The sequence below is a fragment of the Varroa jacobsoni genome, unplaced genomic scaffold, assembly GCF_002532875.2.
Source record: "Varroa jacobsoni isolate VJ856 unplaced genomic scaffold, vjacob_1.0 scaffold_1357, whole genome shotgun sequence".
Classification (NCBI taxonomy): domain Eukaryota; kingdom Metazoa; phylum Arthropoda; class Arachnida; order Mesostigmata; family Varroidae; genus Varroa; species Varroa jacobsoni.
This window is the reverse complement of record NW_019214259.1, coordinates 72117-94379: the sequence shown is the minus strand read 5'-3', so window position 1 is coordinate 94379 and position 22263 is coordinate 72117. Positions and strand designations below refer to the sequence as shown.

At 43.1% G+C, this 22263-nt stretch overlaps 1 protein-coding gene across 3 annotated transcripts in view; it reads left to right on the top strand.

The window, feature by feature from the left end:
* The window catches only part of LOC111269142 (protein turtle), a 90013-nt gene that overhangs the window by 30960 nt on the left and 36790 nt on the right, over positions 1–22263 (top strand). For all 3 annotated transcript variants that reach the window (XR_002685604.2, XM_086971987.1, XM_022848535.2), the window contains exons 2-4: positions 16587–16925; positions 18270–18386; positions 20868–21068. Coding sequence is in view for 2 of the 3 variants with exons in the window: in XM_086971987.1 (XP_086828113.1) it covers positions 16587–16925; positions 18270–18386; positions 20868–21068 (657 nt within the window). In the remaining variant the exon portion in view is untranslated. The remainder of the gene's footprint in view (positions 1–16586; positions 16926–18269; positions 18387–20867; positions 21069–22263) is intronic.

Below are 22263 nucleotides of genomic sequence, written 5' to 3'. Positions count from 1 at the left end.
ATACAATAAAGTTGAAAATGGTATAAATTTAATTTTAGATTTATTTCAGCATACATTTTAAGATGGTATTCGTCTAGATGTGCATTTCTGAAAAAGCTGTCGGTTGTTTATTTGTAAATAATGAAAATCCATAGCTAGTTTGCTATATAAGCGATACAGTTGTGAATTTTAAAAGCAACTTACGTTTTACGTATTTATTTACATATTTATACAGGATGCAGACGCATGTAATGTAGAACTCAACTGTAGGACTAGAGGATCGCATATATTTTCGGGTAGATACCTATGTGTAGCAAGACGTTCTTTGCTATAGACGTATGATCTGCCATGAGACGTGGTTATTTTTAATATGGTTTTCTTTGAATAAACATTTATAATGTGTCTCATTGGAAAAAGTACATAGCTCATATTCCTATCAAAAGAAAGATAGGCTTTAGGCACATTTATAGACGACTGCTATTATTGATCGAGGGCGCTAATTTACGGCAAACATAGCCGGAACACAGAACATCTATACCTTTTGATGTACCATTTCCTGTCAGGTAAGTTCCGGTAAGTTTAGCTATTGTCTCATTTCTAACTAGGGCTAAAACGTGTTTTCTGTTCAGTTGATGACAACGGCATTATAATCGAAGAGCGAGTATCTAAATTCGGAAGCAATTTCGCATAGAGTGTGGACAAAGCAGGATTCATGCGTATAACGTAAGTAAGCAAAGTATATTCAAGATAAGGCAGCGTCTAAAAGCTCTACCGCTGTATTTAGTAGCAGTAGAGAAGGCATGGCTAATCAAAGCACGAAAACACGCTAAGCTAAGCAAATAAGAAGTGCACAAGGTTTTGATCATTTTCTACCTATATACTCCTAGCTACAGCTAGGAGTAGAGGTTCCAGCTGGCATAAAAGGCAGAATTTATAATAAGGTTCCACAAGGTCAAAATTGAGCGCCATTGTTTCCACCCTTTGCGGGAACATCTGCTCGAGCGTACATTTAAATGAAGTCTAGATAAAAGCAACTCGTTGTTACCAAACAGTGCAGACAAATGAACGGATGTTGTAGACCATTAGGATGAATCCTAAAGATGTTGCCCGCAACCAGAAAATTCCGCTGACAGTTTGCTACAGCCTGTCTCTATGCTGTTAGCACGTGAAATTTTTCGGCTGGTTTTATGTCGTACAATCCATATGGAATGACAAATACTTTTTGCTAAACTTATGTTCCGCAAAAGGCATCATCTTCTATCCTCGAGTCGATTAGGACACCAAATTGCAAGCAAGCTCACTATTATATTACACGGTGTGTTCACTTAAGTATAATAAAAATTATTTTACGACAAGACGCCTGGTGTACACGGGTACTTAGGCTTTTAAGAAGCTTAAATCTGAACGCAACATAACGCCTCTTGTTTGCAGCGAATACTACCGCTCCGTCGAAGAGCGTTAGGTTGAGTTTGAGGAAAAAGGGTTGCAGGCTTTTTTGTATGGTCTGCGCCGTATGACTTCTACAGCTTCTTAGCGGTTCGTATCTACGTGTGATAGCATGTCGTCTTTTTAGGAGGTCCAATAGTGTAAAGCAAAATGGTATAAACAGAGTGCCCTCTCGGACCTGCCTCAATGCACTCCTGGTCACGGACTTACCGTGGTTGGAAGATAGGCTGCTAGAGACATTCACTGCCATTCACCGCCGCTGTCTGCTGACCGTTACCATACCCCATCACAGCCATCACTGACGATGGTAGGACTTGTTTCGTTTACACATTGCAAACACCTCTTTTCCGGCTAGTGCCGTAACATTTTAGCCAAACAGAGCTCAGCTTGTTTACGGCGCCTGAGTAGGGCTTTTTTTCACGCCACTTCCGTCGCTACACAGACAGGGTGGCACGCTCACAAAGGCACATATACATCTCAGAGATACGTTAGACTATGCCTTGCCGTTTTAATTAATTTAGCTATCTTGGACTAAAAGCTCACCCTCTTGTTTTCCCGTACTTTAATTCTTAGTGGACAGCAGCGTGCGGTATGGTTTTTGATGGACACCAGATTTGCTATCAACGTGCCAAATGCTAGAGAAAATATAAATATCCTCTCTAGCATTCAGCACAACAGTGTCAGAATATAATTCAAATACTATCACTCTGCGTCGACACTATGCGAGACGTTTACGCTTAAATGCTTCAAGTTTGAATGAAAGATTCGAGCAATTTTTTGTTAATTCTAAGATTTTTTTCACTTACTAGTTTATATAGTTTATAAAGTGAAATCATTTCCAGGCGTTGACTACGATAAAAAGATCTTTAGTGCCATACTGACTATATAGCCGCATAGGTAGGTCACATTCTTAAGTGCTAATGTTGCCAGATACCGGACAATGATTATAGGGTAGAGTTATGAACCGCGTCCATCTTTGGTGGCTGATTTTATATAGTAGCTATGTGTTAATCCGCCATCTTTGATAGTAGAAGAAGTCAGTTTTTTTCCAAAACAAAACAAAAATTCATTACGGCGAAAACCCAAACGTATCTTCCAAAAATTGAGCAGCGGTTAGCGGTTATCTAACGTCTTCGCGCTGGACAGAATATCAACAACATAATAAACTTCTTTAGTTATTTGCCAATTGCCAGTATACGCCCTGGCAAACGCCCGTCCCTTCCCAAAAAAAGCAGAAGAAGGTTCTAGCGCAGCGCAACCACGATAAAGAGACAGTCGTTCCAAGTCTAAGCGGTGGCACCCAAAAGTCCATCCCTGACGGTTTCGATCAGGCGACCGACAGAGATACTTCATGTGAGTGAATGAACCATCAATAAATCGTTCATAAGTACTTTAGCTATATGTTACGTAATAAAATTCAGACAGATGCTCCAAGGAGACAATAAAAACAAGCAATATGATTAGAATTAAAGTAATCACTGGCTTGCTCACAGTCCGGAGCATGTGCCTACAGTGCATAAGGACAGACTGCCGCTAATGATTATGGTTTGGGTGCGGTGTATAGTGAAAGAGCCCTTATGCAATTATACTGTTCTAGAAAAGCAAGCGTACTACTGAAGAAGCTGAATTGAAGCTCTGTAAGATGTTGTAGCGGCCCGGCTTAGCGTTAGCGTTAAAGTTAGTCTAACAACAAGCACGCCACGACCCGAATTGCGTTTATACGTGTATCTATAAGTTGATTTAAACTATAATTTGATCTATTGACGCCAGGCGACACCTATCCGATGGAGTGTCCTTCTCCCATCGCTAGTATCTTCTAGCACTCAATGAGCTTAACTTTATATTGCGCTATACGGACCTGTTCTAGTTTATCCAGGCGCATGTAGGGCAGGACTTCGTGGTCTCCAGAGGTATAGCCTCCAAAGCATAATTATCAATTCTTGACCTTTCTGGGGCGCCTCACATGAGTCTGCGGCACGGACCTACATGCCCAAATTTTCGTAGTACTGAACATAGTTTTAGTGAACGTAGAAATCGTAGTGGTTCACCTTTTGCAAGTTGACACACTTCGCATCAACCAACATATGCATGTGCTCTAGCCCAAATCACCCTGTGGGGAAAATAGCGCGCCATCAGGCGCCGAACAGTTTTTTATTGCTTGGATGGCCTTGATGTCACTTGGAACGCCAAAGCTGCCTCCGAAACCATGGGTCGCAATTTCTTCGTCTTGCTACGGTGGAGCCTGTTTCGCCTGAGTAGAAAGCCGCTTGCTTTCCAGATGTCTTGCAGTGCACTAATGACTGCTGCCTACGGATGGCTCATCAACTGATGCACTGCGAAGTAGGCATTGAAAATGCAAGTGGTGATCGACCGACCAATGTTTCGCGCTGCATTCGCTTGCATGCTTACATAATCTAGCAGAGCAGTGTACTCGGACGTTCTGCCCGGCAAGTGCTATACTCTTCCGACACATGATCGCGCAATACGCGGACTGGCTCAGCAAACGAGATTACCTTTTCCGCGTTGCGAAACTTAGCAAAATGTGCCGATCTTACCGTTGTTTGAGTACTACCCATACACTAGTTTCATAGTTAGTTTATCTGGCAGAGACCGCCAGGGATTTGCGAACTCGTTTGAGCACATCGCCTGCCTCCCTCTAGCGACAAAACTATTCCGGCAAGCCGGTTCCGGATAAAAGCCCTTCTTCCCACGTGCTCCTTTCATCAATCTTTAAGTCGAATCAAGCGTGAGCTTTCTTTTGCAAATGTCCGTGCACCCACGACCTGGTTCGACGGCCATTTCCGTCCCTTTATGATCTACTAGTACACCTAGGCCCATCACTTAAACCCTTTTTCGTCGAACCTCCCAACAAACCAGCCTTTTAATCAACTCTGTTTCGACTTCGACCGTGTCACCCACCATACAGTTATTAACAAAAAATAGCGCACTGGCGTGGTCGTACGCTGGCAGGGACGAGCATTTTACACTGTGCATGTAGGGTATAGTCATAGAGATACTTGTATTTAAAGCACACTTTTCGATCTATTACACTATATTGTCTAAGGGAAGGCCGTACATTTTCCAGCAAAATAGTGCGGCGATTTGTACTAGTTTGTGCGGGCAGAACTGGCTGCTTAAGGCTATGAGCATGTCGTGGGATGAGCGTGTATAGCCGCCGAGCAGCCCAGATTTACCCTGTATGGAGTGCTATCGAGCAAAAGTCCAATAAGTATCGACATGACGATGCCGATCTGTTTGCTCGCCTTATTCCGAAACGTTTACAAAATTGCGTTTATGTTCTAAATTGACGCTGTAATGGTGATTTCAGACCAGACCTGGGATTAGATGCTTATAGCTTGAGAAACATTTCGTTGAAGTATGTTTTGTTTAGGCACAAAAACTAAGTATTCCCAGTCACACGTCCGGTATCGTCGTTAGGTAGGGACATTACAGAGATTATTTTTTAATTTATGAGAAAAGTTCACGTGACTCACTTTGTAGACTGCTGATGAACTCTAGATTTAGATATTTTTTTCGCTGTTTTTGTTCGGTTCGGCCCATATGCCCAATAAAAACCTATACATGCTATATTATGTCCAAGCTATGGCGTTTATCGTAAAATTTATTACTAGACAAAATAGTACTTCTAATAATCTACTCCTCGGTTTTAATTAATCACGATTTTGACCAACAAAAATATATTCAGCACATGCAGCTGTTTTTCATTTGGGCTCAATGGAAAACTTTTTTTCTAATAAGAACAACGCCGTTGGCAATATCAGCCTCGGAATGGGGGTAGCTCTCAACCTACGAAACTGTGTCATTGTACAATCATATCGAAGTATCACTGCAAACTAAAATCACTTCTCTACTCTCAGTCGGAACAGAAGAAGCTCTACTACGAGGAAGAACGTGCACCACTTCTCAGAGATGATACTGTTCATCTTAAGTGAGAGCAAGAATAACGGCACTCAAGCTAAACTCACTAGTGCGCGAGAGAGCTGAAGATATAATCTGGAAACGGCCTTAAATTAAAGAGCTGGAACCTATATCTATAATGTCCGAAAGGAAATCAACTGTTGAATAGGGTGTTTATTATTTGCTATAATTATCGGCAACGAACGAATGAATGTTTAAAGCTGCACATTATCCTGTTACTGAAAGCAGTAAATGTACTATTAGTTGTGGAGCCGTCCAAAATGTCGCAAGAGTTCATGGGCGAAAAACCAATCTCCTGAAATAGTTACTCCTATACGAGCATCTTTCAAGCCATAGATGTACGCTACTCTGTACTCGATTGCTGTAGGATTTACCCATTAGGCCAAGAGTGCTGAATTACGTGTAATGATAATCTCACAATTTCTTCATCTATCTATCTATCTATTTAAAATTAAGATCAATTACCAAAATGTTACGATTCTGGAAAATCATTTATCGGTTTTTTTTATTCTTTGCAGCATTTCAATGCGGAACTTAACATGCCTGCATATTTCAGATACTGTGTCTTTTCAGGTTTTTTTTTTTTTTTTTCAATCATGGTAAAATTTAGAATAACTGAGTTGCTGGATGCAAGCTCTCGTATTTTCTACACAAAGGAGGTTGTAATTAACTTATCTTCGATTTCGTGGTATCTTGTCTGCAGCAAACCCATGCTTGGCCTGTGATATTTTCCAAAATAAGTCTGTCGAAGCTGATTCCTGGTGAAGCTGTTCATACATAATGATCAAACATCCTTTCATATCACCCAGCCAACGTGGCCACGGGAGCGATGTGGGTCCAATACGCGTTTATTAGCAACCTTAGCCCTAACGCGCATATTGTATAGAGCACGATGCACCAACTCTCGGATAGCGAAATATAATAATATTTGGTAGTAATGGGCGGAATATACGTAACATATCTTAAGCAAGAAAACATATAGACTGATTCGGGTCCTTTGCGAGACATCTTACGATGGTCGGCAGCATGAGTGGGCCGCCTTCTGTGCTAGCCAGCACTCTGCAACGATGCGCTATGCTGTGATGTGATAGAGTGAAGTCTTCTAAGCGTAAATCTCCATAATTGATCTCTGTGCATAGCCATTTTGGGCCGATTATAGCTAACGGCAACTCAGACTGTTGCAGAAGGCGCGAGCGGTGCAGAGAAGTTCAAGCGTAGCTGCCTCGGCCCACTAGAGGCATTACACTATTAAAAGCCAAGCCAACCGCTTCATCCATCTTAGGAATATACTCGTGCTGGTCCTGCCGCCGTTAGTGATTGTGCGAGCCTACCCCTGCTCTTCTTCGTCGTCTATACTTCGGCGCCCTATAGCTGTCTCATATGATCCCAACACATCCCTATTTGCTTCATATGCTTCGACAAATGATGGCGTCATTGTGTGCCACACCCGTCGTCGTCGTCGTCTTCGCCGCCATCGTCGTCGTGCTGAATTTACTCAAATCAGCCACTTACGCGGCTGACTGTGTCCCCATGACGCGAAGATACCGACGACGCATCCTGCTTCTACCGATATTGGGCCAGAAAGATAATCCGAAAAAAACTTGATACGATCCTCGGTTAGCAGAACTGCTTTGGGCCGAGTCTGCAATAGTTTGTCGGGCCTCTCCCGACGATGTCCTGCAAACGACGCGAAGTAGCCACGCTAGCTTCGACATCCAGGCGCGGAAATAGCAGCGGCGTGGCATCCGCAGACGATCAAGTAAAGAACTTGAGGGAAGTCTGGCATTACTTTTGAGGGATTGAGAGTTCCGAGGGCTTTGGGGTTACTAAAGGACTGAGGACGCCCGCTGAATCAGAAAACGATGGAACGAAGCAAACGAATGGAGCTTTGCTAGCAGTAGCAAAATCTGTAATATAGTGAAAAGGGACTGTACAGAAAGGCCCACACAGCCATCCTTCGACTGTAAGGAGGAAAGTAGATACGGAAAGGGTGGGACAGCTTGCTGATACGTCTTAAGTAAGAATTTGGGGAAAAGCACAGGCAGAATGGTGAGGAAAAGAAGCCGACTCGCTACTGAGCGTTCGGCCAGGATCTCAGGAAAGGAAAAAAGGAGGCAAAGGACCTAACATCGACGGACTCGTACACTGTCGCGGAAGAGAGCAAAGATCAGTGTGGGTTGGGATCTGTCGGAACAAGTTACCATTACCGTTGATTGTGATGGATTTGAAACTGTTTCTCGCCGTCCTGCACCCTCCCCTACCAACATACCCTTTTCGGATGTTTCCTAACCCGGCTCGTTTTTAAGTCGAAGGTTCTAGCCCTGTACGCCAATGGTTCGCTAAGTTCCTAAAAACGAAGACGTTTCGAAAGAACGAATCTCGTGGGACGGCGATCCTAAAGGAGACGCTAGATGAACAAGCAAAGGAAGAGGTGAGTGACTCCGTGAACGGTCGAAACTTCTGCTTTCAGTAATCGTAAATCCAAATAGATCCATACCATAAAATTAAGAGGTAAATCGTGTACCGATGAACAAAATTGAATGTAAGTACATACATGGCCTTAAAGTAAGCTGTGCGTACATGAAGATTAGTAGGCTAGCATTTATATAGACTGAGGGACTTAAGATTCGTGCGTCTAGTGTAGTTAGCTCTCCCTAACTAGTGTCTACTCCCCACGTTGCAATCAAAGGCCGTTATTTTCACTTACTGTGAGTCATATTTTCTAAAAGTACTTTTTTTCAATTACTTTTAACGTAATCCTAGCACTTTGTATTTTATCGTATTATGTTATATGTTCGAGACTCCCAGGTCTCCGCTGTTGTATAATCTTTGTCACCCTTCAGGGGTAGTTTTTCTATGAGCAAATATTGAAGCGCTTGGGAAGAATGTTCCTTGATAGAGGCTCAAAACTAGATATTTCTTAGATACCATAGTATGGGCTGTCATTAATCGGGGCGGAATATTAGAGCAATGTTCCTCTAATATAAAAACTATGGAAGCTGTGCTTTCTGAGTATGCAAAAATATAGTGAAATGCGTTTTAGACTATTTTGTGTGATGTAACTTTGGCATCAAACAACATGAAAGACGAGAAACAATTCTGAGTCGCGTACTAGATTTGAATGCTAGGTGAAAATACGGTTAATCAAAGTGTATTTTCAACTAAACGTTTTAATAGCTCTCCGCCATGTTGTATGGCGATATGTATGTAACATGCAATGGTGTGATGCACGTAGTCATATAGTACGTAGAGTGATTTTTCCATTCGCCACGAACCTGGAAATATAATATTGTAACTCTTGCACCGCTAAAACAGCATAGCACAGCCGTAGGGTTGAGTCAATGTAGGACGAAGGGATCGTTCCTTTTGTCGACACAATTTATCGTTGACGTAGTTAGATGGTGCGCAGAGGTGGCATCGTCGTCGGTCTTTTGGAGGAAACGCGCCAGGCCGAGAAAAGTCGACAGGCAAGTGGGTACTCCGAGTCAATATGTCGACGGCAAGGAAGGAAGTGGCGAGTAAGGCGGTACTCCGGTCTGCTCCGAAGCGTAATCTAATATATGACCGTGCAAGCGAACAGACGAACGTACAGGGGCTAGTTTTCAAACAGAAGGGAGGACACTTATCCTTTTTCCCCGTGTTATTCGATAAGGATCCTTCATACCAAACTCTCATTTTCTACCCCTTCTCTCTTCATATACATATATATATATATATTCCTTTTCCGGTTTCTTTAACACCCTTAAACCCCTTAACACAGCGGCAGCAGCACCGTTCACCCGTCTCCTTTACCCTATTCGTTCCGCCCGCTTTTTTAGCTTTTTTTTTGTTCATGTGGCCTTTGAACGAAAAAGGATTCCCTATGTTTACGCATCTATTTGCTACGGTGCGATCTGCTTCTGCTTCCAAAGCCAACAGATACAAGGTGCACAATAGGTCTACGACCTTATCCCCAGCTCCAGCATACTCTCTACCTCAGGCTAGCTATACTCGACAATCTCCTTAGTGTTTGCCTCCTCTCAAACCGTCCCGTCCTCAAAGCTTTTCGCCAGCAGACATCACCACGAGCCAGCTGATGGAAGAACGGACTTTCGACAAAAATATGATCCGATACAGGGGAAGTGTCGCCCAACCGATGCGGAGCAGGCGTCCACTAATGTAATAGCAGTCGTATGGTCGTAGCCTAAAGAAGATAACTGCTATTCTTCAACCACTGGTGTTGCCGTTGCCGCCAGCGATTCCTTGTTTCGACCTTTTTGTCTTTTCTCTCTGTACCGAGAAAGATCTAGAAGGTCTTAAAGGCAAAGGCCTTTTCGTTGCCATCGGTAGTAGTTGTGGAAGCAAAGTAGTACATTTTCTGCTATTGTCTGTTGATCTTAGGCCTGGTTCATCTGCGATATAAGTGGTAAGGGGAACATTAAAAAGCATCAGGCAAGGACGATAGGGCAAAGGAAAAGAAATCAGAGGCAAAATTAGGGGCACAGGAACAGAAGCAGGCGGCAAAACTGCGAAAAAAAAAAACAACATAGCCTTGAATGTGGAAATAAAAACATATGCGAAACTCTCCACTACTTACCCCGACCATGGAAACCACCCTTTAGGGCAAGTCTTCTAATGAATCGAAGAAGGCGTTCCACTCGCTTACCGAAAAGTTCTATCGGCATCGGCAAAAAATACCTGTCGACAATAACTTGTATGAATAACGAGACCTGCGTTTGGCGGCAACTGGCGTTGGCGAACTTCGGAGGTCTCATCGTTTCACACAACTTCTTTAGAGCAAACCCGTATTCTTGCCTTTGTCCGGCTAATCGGTTCACTATAGAGACAAGCTTTTCGATATGTTTCACCGTAGCAAGTTGCTTATTGGAGTTGCCATTAGGAAATAAAACCAGTTGTTATGGCTAGAGCAAGTTATCAGCGTTCACATTTGCAAACCTTCGAACTTCGCATAACACAAACGACTTTTACAGTGAACTCTTTCTACTGTGCTTCTTCGCCATAAATGGTCGTAGGGTAAGAAACGGCCGTCACAACTACAAAAAAAAGGATGGAAAAAATTCGAATACTATGTAATCTGTATCTAGCAAGGTAAAGGTAGTAATAACAAAATCGCTTTCTTTTTTATTTTTGACAAGAACTAAGACAACCTTCTATTCTACATAACGCTACGTGACCGTCTCATCGCTTGATATACTTTTTTTTTGATAGAATTAATCCGAACTTATGAAGTAAGAAAATGACGTTATTTCAATATTTTGTCTACTACTACTAAAAACCCTATTCTCTTTGATCGTTATAACAGCAGTATTAATAACGAAAGTACGGTCAGGAATGGTTAGAATTTTTTTAATTGCGAGTATAAAATAGGGCTGAGGGTTTTGAAAGGAACAAAAGCTATATACATGTGATCTTAACTACTATATATTCGATCACTTATATGGTCTATCTACTTATTTTTTGTAATTTATATTATATCGGAGTCAACTTTCGGACTTTGGTGCATTATTCTTATTATGTTATCACAGTCCTTGCGAAAAGAAAATTCTAAAATAGAGAGTAGACAGGAAATATCTTGAAGTATAGCTTCGCTGTAGCGTTGTTTTCCGAACGAATATATTTTGTGTCTTTATCTGTGGCCTACAGCAGTAATTGTCGTATGTGTATGTTTAATTTTGTAGGCCTGTTTTGCTGATGACGTCGAGAAGGTCTCGACCAATCATCTAACAACCGCGATAACAGTGAAATCTACTCTGATGTAGCGCCCCTGGGTAAAAACCGGTTCAGCAGCTGGATCATCCAGCTAGGACCAGCCGCAAGAATGCGGAGATAAGGTGAACAAGGGGCCGATCGGCGACGACAGGTAGCCTGCTAAGTGCCTGGATTTATCTGTTGACCATATCCGGAAAGATGCGGGCTTTCTGGAAAAGCTTAACCAGCCAGCCGTCCTCTCGCCTTTGACATGGCAGCGGCAGTGATTAAGGCCAGCAGGACCTCGATGGCAGAAAAGACAGGTGAAAAACAGCTGACTTAATAGTCTTTTTTTATGGGAATATCGCTTTCGCACCTCGCGCAATAGGTAGCCCTTCATTGCTTAGTTGTGTTGCTCTTTTTAAACGGACAACATTAGATTACTATATTGCTTTCCTGCACGGTCCCACCGAAATCTCGATTTTCCGCTTGCCAAGAAAGGTGTCACTCAGGAACTAAATAAATTAGATTCTCCGGTCACAGCAACAGTAGCAGTTGCCGTGGCTACGGCTAGAAAGCCGAGCAAACGAGATGATGGGCTTTGAAAGCAAATGGGCAATATGATTACTTGCGACACGAAACGTTATACTGAGGGTTTGTTTCCCCTCTATACTATAGATACCATCTAGCTGGCGCTAGTGCTGCTGCCTAGATTCGATTGATTCTTTTCGTACGCTCGTCGAAATTGAATCGTATAGGTTTGGCCTTGAATCGGGGCTTCTCAAACTTACGGAACAAACATGTATGGAAAAAAATACGACGTTGATGGCGACGCAGTTGCTCAAATAGCTGGCTATTCGATATGAGCAGTGCCTTTAGTAGACAAGTGGAAGCTAATGTTCTTATGCTACAATATTGTTCACTATCTTAGAAATACCATAAAGGTAAGTATCTAAGCTATTAATGGCTAGGTGCTGCTATGTAGTTATTGAGCATCACCCCCGAACAACTGATACGCCCTGTTTCATATCGAATGTTGAAAGGAGCAAACGGTAGGTGATGGCAAAAAACGACGGTCGAGAACCTCCCACGGGAGTCTTGTTTTGGAAGATGTGCTATTGCTGAGTCGTGGTGTACTGCAGGGAATCGAAAATGACTGGACGAGACCACAGTCCCTTGCCCACATCTTACCTGCTGTTCATCATCTTCATTCCGTCAGTGAGTGGCAGGGACTTCGCAGCAGTTACTACCTGCGCGAGGCTCCTGTCTGGTGCTCGAATGTTCTGTAGTCGTTCGAGAACGGTCCACACTTCGTGAGTTTGCTAGAGTTGCTTAGCTGGTTCGCTGCCTGGAAGGCATTTATTTCAAGAGGCGCCTCTTGCCTTGTTTGCTTCTTTTTAAGGGACCTTGAGGTAAATGGTCCAATTGAGCAAACTGGCCTACGTCTGCAGATCGGATTTTCGCTTACTTCAACTCTTGCTGCTATTATTACAACAACTTTTGCTCCTACCGCCATCAGCATTACTACCTCACCGCTATAGGTATCGCTGTGTGCGCGGCGGCAGTGATGGGGCGACGGAAGTGTTTTTTTTTGCCGGCGCGGCCTCGACCCCACTCTTAGTGCTGCTATGTTTTTTTGCTTCTGACGACCGGTTGCCCCTTACACATCTCGGCAAAGACGACTGCCCTCGATAAGCAGTCTCAACAGCAGCAGCAACATAACCACCAAAGGCGCTACCAGCAACAGCAAAAAAAAAAACAGGGTGTTACTTTTCTTTCCTTGCGCGGTAGACGAGTATTCGCAGTAGGAACAGCGCCGTAGTTCATAGCAGCGGATATTTCGACTATTTTTGAACGATCTATCGAAGTACACCGCTCGTACCTTCGGCCATCGCCATAGAAACAGCTGGCGGCGTTTTAATGGATTGAGCGCTGACCTACAAAACAAAACCTGGTGGTCGTTCCCCGCCAACCGCCAATCCCATGTTTTCTCTTTTCACGATTGCATCGTAAGGCGACGGGTCACAGAGTTTTTTTTCAAAAATTTTTACTCTTCATCGTTCATGCAAGCTGAATTACTCCTACCAAGTGGATTTAAGCTGCAGGTTATGCAGGTAGCAGGGTATAAAAGCGCAGGTTTCCACGTACTCTCAACATGCCTTACGAAAAACAGGAAATCCGATCGAGATTTGATATTCTCTGTTATTCCGGTATTAGACTGAGCATTATCCGGTAATCGACCTCCTGTGTGTAAAGAAGACCTCGCTAGATGCACTGAAAAGAACGTTTCAGACCTTGTCACGGAAACGCTTTTGTGAACAATAATATAGCTCCTTCTTCCCAGTTCTATTCGTATATTGCGTCCTACAAACACGTAATTACGTGTTTGTAAAGCATAGTGTTTTCACAGTATGCAAATGTATATACAGTCCAGCGTCTGTTCAAAGCTATTGTTTATATATTTATTTAACGAATATTCGACATACATAAGAATTCCTCGATTCGCGTGGGTGTGCATTCAACATCCATAGAATACGTATCATTTATGGCTAATGCAAACTAATGGATGGTAGTAATATTATGATTAATATAGATAATCTTATGGCTAATGAAGGTGCCTAAATTGTGTTTGTCTTCATATTATATAGTACATGTAGGTGTATAACAATATATATGTATATATGTGTAGCGTTGGAACAGTAACTAAGTCCATCCAACGTCAATTCTCACACTAATCGAATTGTTTATGAAGCCCTACAAGACATGACTATGAACCGGGTTAACAGATCAGTCGCGTAGGAAATGTTGCCTATCCTGTGCTCGGAGCAAGGCTCATTTTATTAGGGCACAGTCAATTGTACACACCTTTCTACCCCGTTGGCAGATATACAGATGCGTCGCCAGACTATCGTTTTCACTTAAGCTGGCACCGAAGATTCCAGTTGTTAATGGAGGAGCTGCCAAAACAGCTCCGAGGATTGCACTGGTGATGGTAATACTCTAATGATGATGCTCCCAGATGTTTTAAAAGCAGGAAAAGGAATTCAAGGCGGATGAGGTAATGGGATGTTACCGCTGAGGTGGTTCAGTAGCTCTGCACATTCGTGCTCACCCATTTCGCCTGAGAAAAGGGGGCACGGACTATGGCACGATCGAAAATGGTTTAAGGCGTCGGGGGTTTTGCCAGCCGTAGCGGGTAAGCGCGTGTTTCATTGAAATTCGCTACCGGCTACGAAAGACGACCAGTCGACAGCAAGCATTCGTTAAGTTCATTAAAAGAAGTTAGTCTAATGGCTGGATATTAAGCGTGCAGCAGTGCCTCCGTATGCAGCATTCGAAATAGCGTGTGGCCAAGTCGCTTCAGAACTTGCGAACGATCTTAACGGGCGTTATCAGGAACACGGAGACACTTGACCATTTGTGTATACAGCTTAATTGCAAATGCCATAAGTTGTGTATATATTCATGATGGTGCAAAGACAATCTGAGCGATGAATGAAACAATGTCCAATAACGAACCAACCGCATTGGTTAGAAATTGGGACTTTCTTTTTACTGTGGGCGCGTGCATGTTCATTAAGTTTGAAACCGATCACAACGGCGTATCAACAATGTATAGCTTAATTATAGTCCAATGATAAAATATAGTGGGTGGGCTATATCAAGGAAAAATTAGCAAATCATCAATTGTTTCACCTTAATGGCATGCATTTTTTTATCCGATATTTTGTCAGAAATGCTTGAGCGAAACGGACAAAATATCCTTCGTTAACCCATACTTTGCTGATGTTATGGGTAATTATGGTAATATGGGTGCATGTAGCCAGAAACTGAGCCGAAGACCCCGTAATCTGTAACAACAGTTGTGGTGATTTCAAAGACCGGAATTACTATGTCCTTGAATACATCCATTTATTATTGGTAGAGTTTGGATCGAGCCTCGATGCTGCATCACCCGTCCCGTAATTTTAAACAAAACCACGTCGATTTCCTGACGAGCAAGAGCGAGTACGTCAACCCTACTAACACTAAATTGGCCGAAAAGTCGAAAATTATATTAATCATGCAGATAGTCACAGTAATTACTATCCTCATGTGATGCTCATGGCCAAGATACGTTTTGTACGCGCATCAAGGCCACGGTTATGGCGGCCTTAATAGAACAAGGCTTTATCGCGCTTTTCAAAGATGAATATTGATTTGAGTAAATCAAGACAGAGCAATTGGCTTAAAAAGCAGGTTGAATGATTGAAACGTGCCTATGTTTGAGCACCATTGGCAAAATACTATACAAAAATGCATGCCAGTTAAATGAAAGTAAAACAACAGGATTTACTCATCTTACGACTGATTTTGGTCATACACAACAATTAAAGTGTAAATTGTTGATGCACTGTCATAATTAATGTCTAACTTAATAAATATGTATGTGCTCATAACAAAAAGGAATATCCCCAATTCATAGTTAAAGTAAATGCACAATAACTTAACAGACTTCGTTGTTCTCATTGGGACACACGCACAGCTCGTGCCACAGATATGCATTTGAAATCAAGTTTGCAAATTCTGCAGGAGCACCTTGCGGCGTGATAGTGTGGGAGTATCATGTGGGAGTGCTTCTGCACTCTCGAGTATCCGGCCACCCAGCTGACTTTTCCTACTGAACTTACATTACTCATTGTATCGACTCTCATAGACGTGCAAATGAAGTTACCATATATGTACCGAACGTGGGCTTTTGTAGCTAGGGCCCCGCCGATACCAGACATATATATGCGCTGGTGACATAGAACTATATTGCGATAAATTAACTTGAATAAGTGTTTGATTGTCGGAACATAAGGAAAGCTTAGAAAGCAGTAGCGCTTCGATGTGGGTACACATGTAAACCAGCAATACGTCCAGGTATACAGAGGTGTCAATTATAACAAGCATCCCCCAAACAATAACTTTCTGGGATCAGCTTGTCGAGGGCATAGGCCGCAGATTACACGAACATCTTGTAGTTGTACAGTTAAAACGCAAATAGACTTACTTGATAACTAAATTGCCCCAAATACCCAGACGATTAGTCAGCGCCATTATGAAAAAAACTAGAGAATCAAATAGAAGCACATGCGGAGAAGGTTGAAATATAGACGTCTGTCACTAGCACATAATCTTATAATGTCACAGTGTATTACTGCCAAGTGAGCTTATTGTGCTGCTATTACGACAAAAATGCTTGGCGGTGTATAGAATAAATGTGAAAACAAGATGCACAAATAACATATATGTGTTACCAAACACACAGTTGTTGAGGTAATAGATTAGGCCCCTAATTTAGCTCACATGCTGCTACAGACTGCAAGCTGAAACCTATGGTCATGGTTGGAAATGCTGAAACGGTGGAAAAGGCATATGCACCTTAAATGAATTAGTATCTACATTGAACAAACAGCAATATAAATACCTGGGATTAAGATAAACAGAGTGAAATTTTTATGCTAGCATTTTTTCTATTGCTAACACTGTATTATTGTTTGTTGTTCTAGAGCCGACAATCACGGTGATCGGGGTCCTGGGCGAGCGTGCATCGCTTCCATGCAATATTGCCCCCAACTCGAGTGATGATGAAGTGTCTTTGGTATTGTGGTATCGAGATGACTCGACGACACCTATCTACTCAGCGGATGCGCGCAAGACGTCACTGCGGAAGGCGCATCATTCGCCCATCGACTGGCTGGCACATCGTGCTTTCCTCAAAGTCGAGACAAGTCCTTCTCTGTTGCAACTGTCGCCGGTTCAAGAGGGCGATGACGGATTCTACAGGTGCCGAGTGGACTTCAAGAAGGAGCGTACACGGAACTATCAAGTGCATCTCAAGGTTATTCGTAAGTAGCAGGGGAACAGCACCAACTGCTTTCTCTCTATTTGGACTTCTTGCGCCTCCGTCGGACCCTTTGTACCTTGAAGCTCTGGCGTTTTCACCTATTCTCTGCTATTAAGATCTCTCTTTATAGCTCTCTCGCTTTCTGTGTGACTGTCCTAGCCTTCGTCCTCTTGACACCCCCCAGCTCTCCATGCCTGCCGACAATGACTAAGACCAATGTCTTCTACACTTGCTCAGCTCATTTTTATATTGAGTAAGACTGGTAATTGGTGGCCGATATGGCGAAAAGGCGGCAGTGCATGTTCTCGTTTCCCAACGCTTGTTGCCCCTTTGCCGCTTTCCTCCGTCCAATCTCGTGTTCTGTAGAAACGACGAAAGCAGCTGAAAAGTCGAAGAGCAGCTCTAAAACGAAGACATTTAGCTTTTAGACCGCGTTAGTGTAGTCGCTTCCTTTTCCTACACAGACTACGAAACTGGCAAATCTATCGTATCCACTTGCGTAACCTCACGGGCCCCGTGACGGCGACGAAAGTATAATAACTTGGTATCTGTCGAGCGAAATAAAGCAAAGAACCATGATTTTGTTTTGCTATTGCGTACACAAAGCGCAAGTGTTAAGATATATATATACACATTCACTCAGAGACTCATACACAAATTTGGGTTTGGGTCTGATGTTCATACACGGAACCACTTATACAAGTACTCACTTACAGGCTCATCTCCTCGCCTACCATACTCGTACGTATATTCCCAGAGTCGATACTCGCGAGCAAGAGCATCTAGTTAAAAGATTTCTTTCGCATTCTGGCAAAGGCACCTTTCAGAGTGGGATTAGTTACCAAATGCCTGTTCAGTATTTTTATATGGCCATCAACAGTTTCAGTCAGCTTTGCTTCTCACGTTGCGATGAAGCGCCACTTATTTCAAGTGGCGCTTCATCGCAATCTGAGAGCATAAGCCAAAACACTCGCATTTCTGCAATGCAGCTACGGAGAAGAAGGAGCAAGCAATTGAGCTTAATCCTCAGTGATGCACTCATAAGACACATTGCATTATATTGTGGGCTTCGTCAATGGACGAACCTTTCCACATGCAAGTGTATACGTATGTACATACAGCCTGCTCGGCACAGTGTGGAGAGGTGATGCAAGTAGGACATGTGCGGCAGCTCGCCTACCCGTTTGGCCAAAGGCAGACGATTGACGCATTAGGCTGTATTTAAACCCGTGTTTTGGGGAGAAAGAAATAAGAGAGTATGAGTTCTCGCTTTGGAAGAGAAATAATATCAACAGCATGCTATATAGTGAGCGGCTATTTTTCGTCTTTTTTGGACACCTTTCAGTTCCGCCGAATGAACCGATCATCAGTGACCAGAATAGGGAGATCCTACCATCGAAGAGTGTCATCGGTCCATACAACGAAGGAGACAAGCTGATCCTCGTCTGTCAAGTCGAAGGAGGTAAGCGGGTGTTGGGTAACGTCTGTCGCTTCCAGGCAACCTCAATTGTTCTTCCTTTTCATATTACGTCAAGGAAAGGAACGGCCATCCGACTTGAAAATCTGCCGGTCGGTCTATTTGCCACATGCCCTACCGGCAGCGTATTTATATTTCGTGCTTTTCGCTAATATGAGGGCCTAAACTATCTCTATTTACCACGCCAAGATCGTTCGGTACAAGGATCGCCTGCGCCGAAAAGTGAATCATGGTGCTGTGGTAAAGAGAAGACGAGACCATAGCCCACGAAATCGTGCAACAGGATTGCTCAGAAACCACGCTTAGCTGTAGAAGCACCGCAGCATAGCGCACACGTAACGAACTTATAGGCGACGCCAAGCTTCGTTGCACATGGGATTTTGCTATCGCGCTACTGCGTCCCTCCAGCCTTCGATTATGCCTCCTCTAAGGAGCCGATAGACGAACAGAATAGGACAGGCAGCAAGCCTGTAGCCAACCAGAAGGCAAGCTATTAGCAGTGGATTAAGTTGTCCTGAAGGAAAAAAGCAAAGCCGGCTTTAAGACTTCGAGTAGGGAAAACGCGGTGCGCACTCACTGGAGATCGACTTGGAGCAAGCAACCACAGGAAAGCGTGGTGGTAGCGGCGGAGATAGCAGCAGGAAAAGGAATACTAGCAGCGGAAAAATTTCGCCGGTTGGAAGTAAAGATGGAAAGCGAATGAGCCCTGAGAAGGGGCAAATACTTTCACACGCGCCGAAACTTATCCGGTCACCACTATCAGCCAGAAACCAGCAGCTGTATGCAGCAAACTTTCCTCCCTCCCGAAGTAGGCAAAGAAAAAAAGGAAAACAACAAACGACGAAGCGAGCACCATCGGTAAGGCTGCATCCGGAAGGACCGTGCCTTCCAGGGCGAACGCCTACAACCTCTGCTAGTACTGTTGTTCTTGCTGCCTCTGCTGTCGTTGTATCACAGTCAGTTTCACCCGCCTGCTCGAGGCACAAATTCCCATCTACCGATAGGATTGTGTGGTCGATGGTCGTTCCAAGCGGAGTTTTCAGAAAGGAGTTTCCATTTTAATTTCGCTGCTTCTGCTACTTCGTCTCTTCTCCTCCTGCGCGGCCATTTTCCAACAAGGGCTGTGCGTCGGAACAGGAAGTTACTGCAGGCTCTGCTACTGCTACAGCTGGGCCACCGGGGATTCGAGAAAGCGGTCAACGACATCTTCATCGTTGTGCTACTACATAGCTGGTGGCACAGCAGTAATAGGAGTCGAAGTAGCTTCTCCTCGACACACAAGTGCTAGTGCTGCCGCCATCGTCAATACTGCCTCTGTCGAAAGGGAGCACATTTGCTACCGATTTTCCTGTTAGGTCGCGTTCGCTTCGTACTTCTGTCGGGTTGCAGTAGAAATACCTGTGTCTGTTTGTGCCAACGCTCTTTTCTAGACTACGGATGAGTAATCGCTTACCGAATTGTGTACCCTTCACGAGGTAATGTGTATCTCCCTTTCTACGATTGAGAGGAACTATTGCTTTCTAACCTGCCTCATGTTACAAGGAGTAATGCTGTTTTGTATTATAATAATAGTGGGAGATAGAGATATTTAGAGGGCCCTAACTCTTTCCATTTCTTTTTTTAACATTTTTTCGTCATCATCGTCGTCGTCGGAAGACAGGACGAAAAGAGACGCAAGTTGGTAAGAACAGTATGTTTGGCAGAATGTTTGTCTGTTTCTTAGCTCCATCCATCATGGGATATATCGGCTTATAATATCTCTCCTTTATTACTGGGAAGTATTTGCACGTAGCTAAAGGCAGCTAAAAGTTAACCCGAAGCATGACAGACTCATAGAGTCTTTAAGATGAGAGCCATTTAAACAGATCAAGGGTAGTGAGATGGTCTCAGCTTGCGGTGGATCGCTTCATTCGGTGAAGGTTGTGATTGAATTAATCGAGTTAGCCATCCTATGTTCTATTTCTTTCTATTTAAATTTGATCAGGTATGTCTATTTTATGCCCATCTACTAATCGTGAATAGAACGTTTTCAATTTTAACTTAACATACTTTTTTATCTTATATGAAAATTCAAACAACTTACTTCGATGTTTGAAACGTTCAATTGTTCTTTCGTCGTTCAAAAATTCGGTAATTACGATACGTCCATCAGTCTAACATTGGACTCTCAGACAGAGTTAATTTCTAACGTCACGCCAAATCCCACTGAGTGCCAAATCAGTTTTTGCAAAAGCATTATTAGCTTGATGTCTTTTTTTTAGGTTCAATTCATTTTTAACCGTATTTTGTTATTAGTTAAATAGTCTAATTTAATTACTGCCGTTGGCGCGCCATGACCATATGGGAACATGTGATCCGAGCGGTGAAAAAAGAACCTGACATTTGCACAAATTGATGCGCAAGGATCGTGTGATGTCGCCATGGGCCATTTACGCTAACTGAACTCTATTTAATTTTTTTGTTCAGGCAATCCTCCACCCGTGGTAACATGGTGGCGAGAGTCATTTCTACTTGATGACCACTATAACGTATCAAACGGAATATCGAAGAACGTGTTGGAAATCCCTGCCCTCACTCGTAACGATCTGATGGCCACTCTGACCTGCACTGCGTCCAATAATAATATCTCGTATCCTGTATCATCTAGCGTAATCGTCGATCTCAATTGTAAGTTTTAGAAAGCCTATTGCGATGATTCTTCTTCGTCTCATGGATAGCTTCGGCTAAATAATAGAAACTCTGTTACCGAACTGACATTGGTCTCAATGTCCACAAGAATGGCTTGTGACGTATACATATATATATATACATATTCTTAGTGCTAATACTGGACGTCCTATGCCTGAATGGCATTTACGGAAAAACTAAGGGCCTGGGAAACAGGAAAACACGGTTTCTTATGGTCTTTCTACAGCTCACATGCCGCCGCAGAACATAGCGACAATGATAGGCTTCGCCATGAATTGTCACGGATAACAAGAAATGGTGTCTCCATGTCCATATAAAACAGAAAGAGGGAAGATATGTTTAGAAAATATGCCGGAGTTTAGAATTAAGCTAGATCTTCGCTTAAAAAAGCCACCATTGAGGCTTGATAGAATTGGAAGGCTCTTATGTACAAGGAAACGCTTGGCGGTCAACAATAATAAATATATGACCCAGTTGCATAAAATGAGTGATGCTAAAAGGTCCGTTAAAAGAAGCGAAGTCAATCTTTTCTACAACAATGTAAGACCACACTTGGCACAAGTATCGTTAAAGCCGCCTTGCAAGATTTCAAGTCAGGGCTTCTTTCCGCCCACCATATTCTCCAAGTCTCTACACCGTTTAAAAAAATGACCGTGTATTTTTTTCTCAGACTGTGCTTCCAACGCGCTCTGTTTCAACACCTAAGCTGCAGTAGAACATTTTAGTCCTCAAATTTCCATGTACAGATATATGGATGACTAAAAATCCCTTGATTGTCATAATTTTCAGCTATCTGTCGCTGACATCATGTACCATTAGCGTCGATATACTAACCTCCCGTCCAATGTTAAGTATAATCTGGAGGGAAACCTTTAGACCCTGCCAACTATCTAATGTTAATTGATGCGTGTTCTCAAAGTGCAGAGATAAGAGTCGAAATCAAGAATGATTCAGCACTGTTAACTGGTCCCCAGCAATCCCGTGGTAACAGACTGTTGGTTCTTCCAATCCTGTTTTCGATATCCTCCGTTGCTGAAAAGGAAGCGTTGCAAGCGAGAGCTGTTCATCAGCGTTCTTTCCTTTCGTCTAATTTTCCTTATTCTCATTCTCCTGAGATCATCTCACCTATCTGTTGTGTAGTAGAAGGGGTACGGCAAGCGCGGTTTTTGATCAA